This window comes from Vombatus ursinus, unplaced genomic scaffold (genome assembly GCF_900497805.2).
Source record: "Vombatus ursinus unplaced genomic scaffold, bare-nosed wombat genome assembly UNPS02000580.1, whole genome shotgun sequence".
Lineage (NCBI taxonomy): Eukaryota > Metazoa > Chordata > Mammalia > Diprotodontia > Vombatidae > Vombatus > Vombatus ursinus.
Window position 1 is genome coordinate 21,807,256 of NW_020940358.1, and position 13,320 is coordinate 21,820,575.

At 38.2% G+C, this 13,320-nt stretch overlaps 1 protein-coding gene across 3 annotated transcripts in view; it reads left to right on the forward strand.

The window, feature by feature from the left end:
- Positions 1-13,320, forward strand: part of ATP9A (ATPase phospholipid transporting 9A (putative)) — a 159,526-nt gene that overhangs the window by 59,416 nt on the left and 86,790 nt on the right. For all 3 annotated transcript variants that reach the window (XM_027850773.1, XM_027850775.1, XM_027850783.1), the window contains 4 exons: positions 1,304-1,355; positions 5,113-5,207; positions 7,433-7,513; positions 11,165-11,240. In XM_027850773.1, coding sequence (XP_027706574.1) covers positions 1,304-1,355; positions 5,113-5,207; positions 7,433-7,513; positions 11,165-11,240 — 304 coding nt within the window. The remainder of the gene's footprint in view (positions 1-1,303; positions 1,356-5,112; positions 5,208-7,432; positions 7,514-11,164; positions 11,241-13,320) is intronic.

Consider the following 13,320-nt stretch of genomic DNA (forward strand, 5'->3'; position numbering starts at 1 on the left):
TTTGACTTTCAATTTTGGTTATTTTTTTGCATCTAGTACTTTCATTCATATAATTAGGTTACTCATCTTAGTCAGCAAGCTGTTATTTAAGTAGGCAAATAGCCTTGTACAGTGGAATGAACACTGACTCTGGATTCAGGGGACCTGCGTTCAAACTCTTCCACTGATGCTTACTACCTAAGTGACCTTGGGCAAGTCACTTAACATTCCTGGGCCTTAGTTTACTTTTCTGTAAAATGAAGATTAGGTTATTTCTGAGGTCCCTTTGAGCTCTAGATCTGTGATCCTATGTGTAGTTTGTATGTTCAAGTTTTCTTAGTATTAATAGCCCTCCACCTTTAAATAAATATGTTTTGCCATTGTTTAGTAGGCATATCCTTATGGGTAAATGGAGTATAGCAAAAAGTAATTTAAATAACAATGTTGGGAACATATTAAAAAAACCCCAATATTTTTGAAAACGTTGCTACCTTAGTGCAGCAGCATTAAAATGAACTGTAGTGTCCCTGAATAAGTTATAAAATATTCATGTTATCGCCTTAATTTCTTTGCAATGCATTTATTAGTGTGTGAGGTCTGAGACATGGGGGGTGGCAGGAGGGCTGGAAAGAAGTCAGCAGAATAATATTTAATCAGAGAAGGATTGTGCCTTAACTCCTTTCTGAAGAAAATGGCCATGCCCTTTTCAAAAGGATTAAAGTAGATGATACAAATGTGATTTCAGGGGAGAGTGAGATGTTTTCGACAGAAGTGCACACCCCCCTCTCTTTAAGCTGCTTCTGTTTATAATTATACTGTATTGCCATTTCTGCTTTCTCTTCCTTCAGAAGATGACTTTCATTAGTCTTCGATACTTTTTCCATCTATTTATATTTTCCCCTCAAAAAAAAAAATCAAGCAAGAAAATTAGCCGAAACAGAACTAAAGTGTAGGAAGAGTATTTGTAGCATTACTAACAGAGAACTCCTTGGAAGAAAGCCAATAGTAGCCTTAAGCTCTAAGCTGGTGATCCTTTGATGGGAATCACTGGAGGTAATGGTTGGATTCTCTGGAAGCCCAGGAACTCCCTTCCTGTGATCGGATTTCTATGGTGGATTAGTACAATAGCAGCAACTTGCAAGATTTTTCAGATTCAAAACAAAATAAATCCCTAAATCTCTGTTTGACAAAGAAGCAAACTTAAAAGAGGCTGTGGGCTTTAAAATTTTTTTTGTTGGGGGGCAGGGTGGCAATGGGAGGAGGGTGGTAGTGGACAGAGCATACACATGTGTACACAATAACACTCTTTCTTTTCATAATGCAGAACCAACGAGTCCCTGCTGACATGATCTTCCTGAGGACATCAGAAAAAAATGGTAAACATCTGGGATCAATTTTGGAAATAACCATTAACCTTTCAGTGGTTATTTGGCAAAACAATAATTTGAAAATGTAACAGAAGTAGATATAATTTTGGAGTCACAGAGATGAATCAAAAACATCTTTTTGATGGGGCTAGCCTTTCCCCTCCCCCTTCCTTTTCTTTGTGGGGGTGATTTATGTGATGGTAGATTTTGATAATTAAATAGATACAACTGGCTGGATCCACGTCGAGTGACAGCTGGCAAAGTCACACAGTGGCTCACGTTCCATGGAGGGTTAAATAAATACTGCCTGTTATCACTCTCTTCTTGGCAGAGTTAGGCTTAGCTTCAGGAGCTGGTGGAGGAGGAAGTGTTTCTAACATAGAGGCTTTAAACAGCAGTTGTCTCTCTTCTCCTAGAAAATTCCTTCAAGATGTGGTGATATATGGCATTAAAGAACCAAGAAAAGAAGCCTGCCTTTTTCATAAGCTCCTCATGAATGACAGGGGCTCTGCCTCTCCTGGACCCATCCGTTTGTTTATTGTGATAGCCTGTTTTTGCTTGACTGAATGGCTCAGCTGGCGATAGCTGCAGTTGTAACTCTTTCTCAGTGTGGCTGCCACAATTCACCCATCTTTCTGCCACCAGGCTTTGAAATCTCCCTACTTTAATATTTTTAAGCTGCTTTGAGTAAAGGATGCCATTTTTTGTGTGACTGGTAGTCAGGCATGATTCTAGAGACCTTTTAACCTCTGAAAGCCAGAATGTATTTTCAGTTGAGGTTCTTGTGGCCTGCTCTAGGTGGTTTGGGTTTTCCCCTTCTATATTTTAGAAAAAAAAATGAATAGGAAGGGGGTGGGGAGGAGGGGTTACTAGTTAGAACTGTCTTCTTGTGAATTTGGCTTTAATACAGACATTGTGCTTTTTTTTGGAGGGGTAAACTAGAAGATATGTATATATATGTATATATGTAATATATATGAGACAATATTTGTATGTATATACATAGAGTATACATATAGAAAGCAAGAGAGAGTATTTATGTGTATATATGTAGGTATATATGTGTGTGTAAATATATGTGTAAATATACATATATATAGCGAGAGAGAGAGAGAAAGAATAGAGAATATGATATAATGGAAAGAGTCTTGGTCCTAGTCTTAAGAGTGTGAGGAGCAGAGTCTTGACTCTATTGCTTACTAGCTGTATGACTTTGGGCAAGCCATTTCACCTTTGTGAACCTCAGTTTCCTAATTTGTAAAATTAGCATGCTAATACTTTCACTGTTTACTTCCCAGAATTATTGTGAGGAAAATTCTTGGTAAAACTTAATGTGCTTAGTAATGGGGAGTTCTTATTGCCATTTTGTGTTGGTAGCAGTAGCACTAATATGAAGTCACTAACCATTTATTAAGTGTCTGCTATGTACAAGGCACTGTGCTAAGCTGTAGGGATACAAAGAAAGGCAAAAGATAGTTCCTGACCTTCAGGAGCTCACAATCTAATGGAGGAGCAACATGTAAGCAACTATGTACAAAAAATCTGTATACGGGATGAATAGGAAATAATCATCAGAGAGAAGGCACTTGAGTTAATAGGGATTGAGAGTCTTCCTGTAGATGGTGGAATTTTAGCTGGGACTTGAAGGAAGCCAGGAGATGGAGATGAGGAGGGTAAGCATTCCATACCTGACAGACAGCCAGTGAAAATGCTTATACAAATATGAGCTTATAGCTCCAAATTTTTATTCAGTTACAAAAATAATCATTTTGCCCACCTGTATAATAGTTTGTTGAACATTAAACAAAAAGAATAATAGTAAGATAGTGACTTGTCCTAAGCCCATTTCTGTCAGAACTCTACTTAACATCAGGTGAGAAAAACGATCATGATACTACTACTACCACTCCCACTCCCACTCCCATTCCCACTACTACTAGTAATACCTAATAGAATTTTAAAGTTTATAAAGAATTTTATATACATGATCATGTTTAATCTCAATCTTCTTTGGTAGTTCCTATAGCTATTGTTATATAGTATGGTATATATAGTATACTACATATCGTATGCCTTAAAGTCAGAGGACCTGATTTCTAACCCATTTCTGGTTTAGCATCTTTGTCACCTTGGGCAAATCACTTACCCCTTTGAGCCTCAGTTTCTTCATTTATAAAAGAAAAGAGTTGGACTAAATTGCCTCTGAGATTGCTTCTATTTCTAGATCTACAATCCTATAATTCTTATTTTATTGATGAGGGAAATGAAGCCTAGAGAGGTGATGACATGTGCATGGTTATACAACTAATGAATGGCTCTTCTTCTCTAGTTCTCTATCCTTTTTTCTGTTCCACCTTCAGAAGCACCTAAGTTCTCTTCCTTTCTTCAGAAAGCAATTTAGGGGTTCATCCTTGATATTTTTACAGTTATTTTTCTTGAAAGTGTTACTACAAATGCACAGAATTTTATGAGTTTATATATGTGTGCGTATATGTCTATCCACACAGACACATCTCTCTACATACATGCATATACATACTTGTAACATATGTATGTGTACACACACACACATGCACACGATGGGTCCCAGAAATCTTAGTTTTTAGCTTAAAATTGGACTAAGACTTTTGGGCCATTGTGTGTGTATACACATAGCTAGTTATCTCTTCTTGATGATGAACATTGACCATTCTATGCAATACAAGTTCAAGAGAAGCAGTGTGGGGTAATGCAGAAGAGGAGTAGCCTCCTAGCCAGGAAGCCTTGAGTTTAAATTCTACCTTTGCCACTGACTAGCCCTGTGAGTCTGGGCAAGTTGCTTAATCTCTCAGTGCCCTAGGCAGCTCTATAAGACTACAAATTACAGGGAATTGTGTAGATCTGCATTGGTACAGGGAGTATCCTCATCTGGGAGTTCTTTTTATATATAATGCTTTAAAGTTTTTAGAGTGCTTTATAAACAGTATTTCTTTTTTGTTAATATTCATTTTTAAAATTTTGAGTTCCAACTTCTCTCCCTCCCCCACTCATTGAGAAGGCAAACAGTATGATACTCATTATACACGTGAAGTCATGTAAAACATATTTCCATATTAGCCACGAACAAATAATATTTCATTTGATCTTCATAATTCTGTGGAGTAGATGCTCTTATTATCCTCATTTTAAGATGAAGAGACTGAAGTTCAGAGGGGTTAGATTATTTTCCCAGAGTTTCTGAGCTAAATTTTGCTCAGTTTCTGAGATAAATTTTGAACCCAAGTGTTCTTGACTTTGATATCCAATTCAGTATTGACTGCACAAGGCTGCCTGTAGAATATGCTATTAAATACTCAACGTATGACTACAGAGTGAGTTCTTTGTTTTCAAAGAATTCATCCTCAACTTTTGCTGTCATATCCTTTAACCAATTGTGACAAATCAATGTTTCATGGCAGCTTCTGTTTGACTTGGGTTTGCTGAAACTACGCTATATTCTGCTGTACCGAAAATTGTTAGTGGCAAAAATGGGTCCGGTTTTCTGGTTTCACTACTGTGGTAGCAAGTCTTACTACCCTTAAAATCTAGTGATGGGGGGGAAAGCAGCTCATTGGAGGTGAGAGTGGGATGATGTGTGGTGGTCTAATGACTGTGGTCTTTGAACAGGACTTGAGATCCTGTTCCTGAGGCTGCTTAGTGACATTCCTTATGATAAATAGCATATTTGTTGCTTGATGAAGTGATTCTTAAGTGGAAAAAGAAAATGAAATATGTGGAAATTTCTTAGGGTCTTGCTTCTTGAGGACTGATCAGTTAGATGGGGAGACAGACTGGAAACTCCGCTTGCCTGTGGCTTGCACACAAAGACTACCCACCGCTGCTGTGAGTATTTCCTTCTCTCCTCCTTTTATCCCTTCCCAATCTTTATTGTCCCCCGCCTTTCTGACTTTGCAACTTTTATTCTCTGTTCTCTCTCTTGTCCCCTTTCCTCTCTCTTACCTTCTCCTTCATTCTCCCCTCTTCTCCTCTTCCCTACTTCTACTCTTCCCATCCTTTACCCTTCCATCCCCTATCTCTACATTTTCCTTCTGTCTCGTTTCCCTTTCCTCCCTCTCCCCTTCCCTTCTCTTTAATACTTTCTCTCTTCCTTCTCCTCTTGCTTCCCTCTCTTCTTCCCTCTTCCTTTTCCTTTTATTTCATTTCCTTTTCCTCTCTCTCCCTTTTCCTTTCCTTCTCTTTTCCCTTTTCCTTTTTCTCCCTCTCCCTCTCCTTTTTCTTCTCCTTTCCTCCCTCTTTCTTCCCTGATTCTCCCACTTTTGCCTCTCCAGAATCCTATGTTGAAAGATTACAGAGTAGCTTGCAATGAGTCAGCAATCTCTTGTCCAGAAAGACGTTGAATAGTGTGTTCTCCCAATTCAGTATCATAAGCTTTTATATTGTACTTTTCAGGACTTGGCAGGTCTATATAGTATCAGTACCATTATCTTTAATGCTTTCATTTATTCAACTAGCTTATTATTGATTCATGAAAACTTTAAGAACCAAATAGCATCATTTTTGTGACTTTTTTTAAAATAAAAAATTCTCGGGTCAACTAAAAGAACCTGTCATTTCTAGGGAAGAAACAATGATATTCGTGTCTTGTAGAGCACAAAGTTGCAAAAAAATCTTTTTGGCAGGTGATAGGGCTGAGAATGAGTGGGAGGGGAACAGGAACAAGACTATTATCTCTTGCTTTCAGCCTTTACAAAGCAATTTCATATTTATCTAGTGCATTGTAAGGAAGCAAAATTCATTAAAAAAAAGAAACATCCTCCAGTTTTCCCATAAATTACCCCCATCTTCCTTAAAGAGAGAGTATCTGAGGTGTACTTTGAGATTTCACGGACCACCTAGATGTGATATAAAGAGGCTACCTGATGATAAGAGTGTTTAAACATTTGAACAAGCTACTAAAGGAAGTGAGGGAGACCTTTTAAACAGGAGAAAACTCCACCTATCTGAATTGTTTGCATTAGGCGCTGGCAACATTTCTAAGTCCACAGCACTGACACTGTGAAAACCTAACACCATAAAGGAGCTAGAGAGGGAAAGAAGAAAGAGTAGGAGGGCAAGGGGAAGAGATAGAGGGGGAAAACCCCTTTATTTGGTGTGCACGGTGGAATGCCATAAAAATATCATTAGACCGAAGCTCTCTGTGCTGGTTTAGATGCAGACTTTTTGTGGCCTACAAATCTGACTAGGATGGGAGATGAGATTGTGGTAGCTGGCTTCAGGTGTTTGAAAGATTATCGTATGGAGGAGGGGGCATGTTGGGCCTGATCCTAGATCTTAGATGTACCTGTGACATGTAGATTTGTGCTATGGATGAGCTTAATAAGAGCTAGAGCTTTCTGGAAATGGAATGGGCTACCTTGGAAGATGGTGAGTTCTACCTTGCCAGAAGTCTTGAAGCAAAGCCTGCATTGCCATTCATCATGAATATTGTAGAGGGGATAGTCCTTCAGATGCAGGTTTCCAGTTTCCCATCCAGGTCTAAGATTCTGAAATTCAGTTATTCTAAGATATGCAATGCATTCAAGATGCAGCTATTATACTTAGGCATCATGAGGAGGCGGGCAGTGTGGTGTAGTAGATAGAGAGTTGGCCTCAGAGTTAGGAAGATCTGAATTTGAGATTTGCCTCTGACACATTCTGGCTAATTGACCCTGGGCAAGTCACTTAACCTCTTCAGTGCTCTCCAGGTAGCTATAAGATTAGAAGTTTCAGAGTAAGTGTGAATCTGCATTCATGGAACAAATTCATTAGGAATTCCTTGTCCCAGTGAAGTCATGGATTCAGGTCCAGTGTTATCCCATAAGGACAAGATATTTTTTTTGGATCATTTTTAAAATTTTGTAGAAAACAGGCCTTGTTAAGTAAGTGGCAAGATTCTTCAAAAAAAAAATAATCAGTTTAGATTTCCCTAACGTTTTGAAATGAATACTTGTTATAAAGCAAACAAATTCTTTAATAAAATAAAATATTCTTTGAACTATTAGCTAATGAATACAGAGTTTTTGCTGTTAGGGTAACTGTTAAGATTTCATTCTTTGTCTATTCAAAAGGACCTTCTTCAAATTCGATCCTATGTCTATGCAGAAGAGCCAAATATTGACATCCATAACTTTGTGGGGACTTTCACAAGGGTAAGTTTTTTTTAAAATATATGTTAAAAAAAACCCTCAAAAATCTTATAAATGTACTTTTATATTGATAATGGTACTGTCTTTGCGTGCATGCAAGAATGGGATGGGCATATGGAAATAGAGATAGGGATAGAGACTGGAACTCTGATTTCATTGCTATAGGGAACTTCCTTGATATAGGAACTCCTGTCCTTTCAGGCCAGCAACTTTTTTGTAATTTACAGTTTTAGATTGCTGAGAAGTTGTGACTTTTCACTTGACCAGGTCATAGTGCCTAGCATATAGTGCTTAAATGCTTGTTGACTTGATTTGACAAAACTGGTGTTACCTGGCCATGACTCATTGGAGACTTACAGCACTTGAGTAAATCAATCTACATACCTGTGTTAACTACTTATTCATGAAGATTCTCATGGTGTTATATGACCAAACAACTAAGTACCAATACTGCGTTAGCTCTTAGAATCCAAGAACTTTTTAGAACTCTAAGGGCCTTTAGAGATCATCTAATCCAACCCCTTTATTCTACAGCGGAAAAAAGGTTGGAAATGACTTATCCAAGTTTGTACCTGGACATAGAACTTGGGACCCAGGTCCCTTGATTCTCATCCCAGGGCTCTCCCCATTAAATGGCATGTTTATGTTATGTCTTCTGTCTTTATAGAAAGTAGATAGAAGAGTCTGTCTATACCTTTTATAAAGCTGTGATTGAAGCAGAGGGGTAGTAAAAAAAACCCCAGATTTGGAAACAGATGGCCTCAGTTGAAGTCTAGGCTCGTTTCTTTACTAGTCTCTTATCATGAGCAAGTCATTTCTCTTGGCCTTGATTTCTTCTCACTTGAATGATGAACCTGTAATAGTGTCATTATCAATGTCACTCTGTATCCTTTATGTAAGGACCCACCCAATAAATTCCTTCTTGATTTCTCGTTCAAGGATAAATTTTGTGTCTACAGATGAATTTTCTTTCTGTTGTCAAAATGAAACCTATGAAACCTGTGCTTCCCTTTTCAATTTTTCTGCCAGGAAACTTAAAAGCACGTTCATTGTTCAAGTGTTGTGATCTTCTTGTCTCAGGGGTCTGGGGGCATCCACCTCTTCTGCTGCTTTCATTTGATCTCTTTTCTCTTTTATCCTTAAATGTTTTCTGTCACTGGGTTTTACTTGGGCTTCTTGTGAAGTAGATGGGTTATACCTCTTAAATTACAACAACTGGTTTTCATAATGTTTAGTGGTACAGCGGGAGAGAGCACTGAATTTGGAGTCAGAGGCATCTGGATTGGAATCCTATTTCTGCTGCTGCTTACTATTTGCAATACATTTTTCCCTTTCTGGGCCTCAGTTTCCTATAAAATGAAGGGGTCTGGACAAGATGATGTCCATGGACCTTCTTTCTCTTGGAGTCTAGACTCTTTGGTCCAACAACGGAGGCCAAAAAGGAGAGGTCAGGTAATTTAAAAGGAGAACCAGGAGAAAGCAGCACTATGATGTAATCTGTTTTGTAAAATGGCAAGATAAGTCACTGGATTATCGTCTTATGTGTGAGACCAAACTTGAAAACTCTCAGTACCATGTGATCATAGTTTGTTTATTTTTTCCTTTGCTGCTAGTGGCAGGCATTGCTTTACAAACTTATTACCTTTTTCCTAGATATCTGTGTTTCTGCTAATGTGAACTTCCTTCTCTCCACTCAAGCTCTCTGTACCGTACTTCTCTCTTCCACTCCCTAAACCCTGCTTAGCTGAGGATCTTGCCTCCTACATCATCAAGAAAAGAAAGACTAGATCAAAGGAAGAAAGGAGAGGGGATGGCAGTGGGAGCTTTATGGTATAGGGGAGGAGGAGAAGCTAATGGCAGATGGCTTCAGAGGAAGGAGGTGCCAAGGCTAACCTATTTACTTGTGCCCTACCCCCTCCCACCACATCTAGGAGCTTGCTCTTTCAATTATTGTATCTTTCATTCTCTTCTTATCTGTTAGCTTCTATGCCTACAAATGTTCCCAATTCGTCCCCATTCTTAAAAAAATGTTCATTTGACTCTGCCGTCCTCCCCTCCAGCAATCGTCCTGTATTTCTTCTCCCTGTCACAGTCAGACTCCTAGGAAGAAATCAGCTGCACTTTTTACCTTCACTTCCTCAACTCCCACTCATTTGTATCCCTTTGTAAACTGACTTTCACCCTCCCCCCCACCAACTCTTACAGGAACTACTTTCCTGAAGATTACCAGTTATAAGGCAGGTAGGTGGCATAATGAACAGAACACTGAACCTGGAGTCAGGAAGACCTGAGTTCAGATTTGGCCTCAGACATTTACTGGGCAAGTCACTTAATTGCTGTTTGCCTCAGTTTCCTCAGTTCCCTGCAAACTGGGGATAATAATAGCCCCTCCTTTCCATGGTTGTTGGGAGAACAAAATGAGATATTTGTAGAGCACTTTGCAAACCTTGAAGTGCTATATAAATTCTAGCAATGATGATGTTGATTATATTCTTAACTGCTAAGTCAGGTGCCCTGTTCAGGTATCAACCTCCTTGATCTCTCTGTTGCTTTGGATATTGTCAGCCATTCCCTCTCCCTACATTCCTCCTCTGGCTTCTGGGGCACTGCTGTCTCTGAATTTTCCTTATCCGAGTCTGAATTCCCTTTTGTTGAGTCACCATCCTCTCCTTGCTGGATATGAGTGCTCCTCAAGGCTCTGTCTCCAAAATTCTTTGATTGTCTCATCTGCTCCCATGGATTAAGTTATCATTCTTATAAAGTCAACTCCCCTGCAAGTCATCCTTAACTCCCCAGGCCTAATCAGTTGACAAGTCTTGTTGATTATCTCTCTGCAATATCTCTTTGATCCATCGCCTTCTCTAAACTCACACATCCTATTGCAGTAACTTTCTAATTGGATTTCCTGTCTCTAGTGTCTTCTCTCACTATTTCATCCTCCATGTAGTTGCCAGAATAATTTTCATAAGACATGGGTCTGACCTTATCATTCCCCTGCTCAAAAATCTGCAGTGATTCTTTGTTGCTTTCAGGAGAAATACAAATGCCTCAGACTGACATATGAAGCCCTTTATAATCTGGCTGCAAGCTATTTTTCCAGACTTATTTTGTATTTCTTGTACTTTACATTCTAGCCATACAAATTTACTAGTTGTTCCCCAAACTCTATATTGTATCTCTCATCTCTAAGTTAAGGTTGTATTAGATACTTGGAATGGGAAGCACTTCTGCCCCTCTTTTAGAACCTCTAGTTTTCTTCAAGAAAATATCCTACATAACTTCTCAGGGGCCAACTCCTAAACAAAACTGTTTGGCCCAGTCCTTTTCCTTCCCTCCTCAAATTACCTTATATTTTCTTATCTGTGCCCTTGTTCAGCCCCACCCCCTGCTCCTAGTAGCATATAAACACCTCAAAGATGGAGATTTGATTTTTTTTGTATCCCTTGCACCTAAAACCATGTCCAGCATGTAGCTAGAAAGTGATTAAATAAATGTTAGTTGAATTTGCAAAGAGAAGAATGACAACAGGTTTAAAGTTTTCTCTCATGATTCCAATATACCTTCTTTCATAGCTCTAGATATAGTATGGGGAGGGGAACCTAGGAGTTCTGTGAGGTTGACAAATAAATGTGTCTCCGTCTTGATCTTTATCAGGAAGACAGTGACCCTCCCATCAATGAGAGCTTAAGTATAGAGAATACACTCTGGGCTGGCACAGTCATAGCATCAGGTAAGTATGTGATTCCTGAGGAATATGTTAGCAATTTTAAAAAGAAAAAAATCATTTCATAATTAGAATAATCATCCTCTGTCAGTTGGGGAAATTAGTGGTAGAATGAAGTTTTTCACTTGTCCTAACGCCTCCGGGGAGTTGAGTTGACATCTAATTGCCTCTCAGACATTTATAGAAGTGCAGGAATGGGAATTCCAATGGCCTGTGGGCCCTTCTGGATCATCCACTCTGAGAATAGGCCTTAATTGCTCCCTCTAGATTGACATCCTAATCTGTAACAGAAATCATGGCAGATTGAATGTCATGATGGAAGCTTGTGTGAGACAGCAAAGCAAGTGCAGCACTTGAGAAGGGAACCAGTCAATATGGAAGCATGTTATAGTTCAGTTTGAACTGTGGTGTTTATCTGTGGAGGTGGGAATAAAATCAAAGCTATTTGATTTTGAACACTTCTGATGGAATGCTCCCCAGGCATCCCCAAAAAGAAGGTTCCCAAGGATTCACTACTGGCAACCATCAGATTTTCTGAAATTGTGCCTTTGGAACCTATCTTCCATTTGTTATCTATTTGAACTTAAGATTTCTTGCATTATTTCCATTTTAGCATTTTTTCCTAGTATTTTTTGCTTTGCTAGTATTATTTTACAATCTTTATTCATATTCATATATTATATATTAGAGCCTGTCTTTTCTGTGCTCATTATCTTTTTTGATGGGTTTTAATTTTTTGATACTTTAAAAATATTTTGTTTAAATTTTTAAAAATATTTGATGGAGGCGTGTGTATTGTTTTTTGAAGAAAGTAATGAAAAACTTGGCTTGGTTATAACCTGTTCCATCTTCTTCCAAGAAGTCTCTTTACTACATTGACTTTCTCTGATGGAGACCTATAAAACTTTATGTTGTCATAAGTCTCCTTTTACTTTTTATATAGCTTAATAATTTACTTTGATGATTGAATGCATATATGATTTCATACATGTTGGTACCCCTGGCAACAGCATAGGCTGTCAAACCATCCATACTTGTGTGATTCTTGTCCATTTGTATTCATTTGGCCTTTTCTTAACTCTGAAAAACTTTTCTTATTATCTGTCTCAGAGATACAGGGAACCCCAATATATAAAACGTTAAAATAAGTTTTGGGTGGTTTGTTCTAATGGCTTTGAATGATAAACTCTAGAGAGATGTAGGGATTTGCATTCGAAAGCTATCCTGTCTGTTCTTAAAACAACTCCCTTTGCATTCCAGATCCACCAGACCTGACTTTCTTTTCTTTTCCATATTAAATTTTCAAATATTTAAGATAATTGCCTTAAAGGAATGGTTGACAATAGTCTTTCTGCTTTCTAAGACAGTCAGCTGAGGGAATAATTCTCAATGACTTCTCTTCTTTTCTAAGTTAAACATTAAAAGATGGGGGCTAATGATATCACTCCCACCTACACATCATGTACACATGTTTGTATGCATTTAATTTTAGTTTAGTTAAGAAGTTTTGTTTTCTTTTGCTGAGCAATCCAAAAATGGAGAATACTCTTTTCCTCCCTGCTCCTCCAAGCAAAAAAGCTAAAATGTATTCCTGTATCTGCTTGATGTATCATGTTAATGTGATTCCTGGGTTCAAATCCTTTCTCTGTCACTACCTGAGTGACTTTGCACGAGACACTTAACCTCTCTAGGCCTTAACTTCCCCATCTGTAAAATGAGAGGGTTACCATCTAAGATTCCATTAAGCTCTACACCTATGATTTAAAAAAAAACAAACAACTTTATTTTAATGCAGCTTTTATTTGTTTTTAGTTTTAAGTCCTTCTCCTCCCATTCCCCTGCCCTTTGAGAAAGCAAGAAAAACCTGTTACAAATATGTATAGTCAAGAAAAAAAATTCATATTACCTCTAAAAAATGTTTTAGTCTATAGTCTGAGTCAATCAGCACTCTATCTAGAGATGAATAGGCGTGTTTCACCATGACTCTGCTGAAATTGTAGTTGGTCATTGTGTTGATCAGAATTCCTAAGTCTTTCAAAGTTGCAATATTAGTGTTATTGTACAAATCATTATTTTGGTTATATTT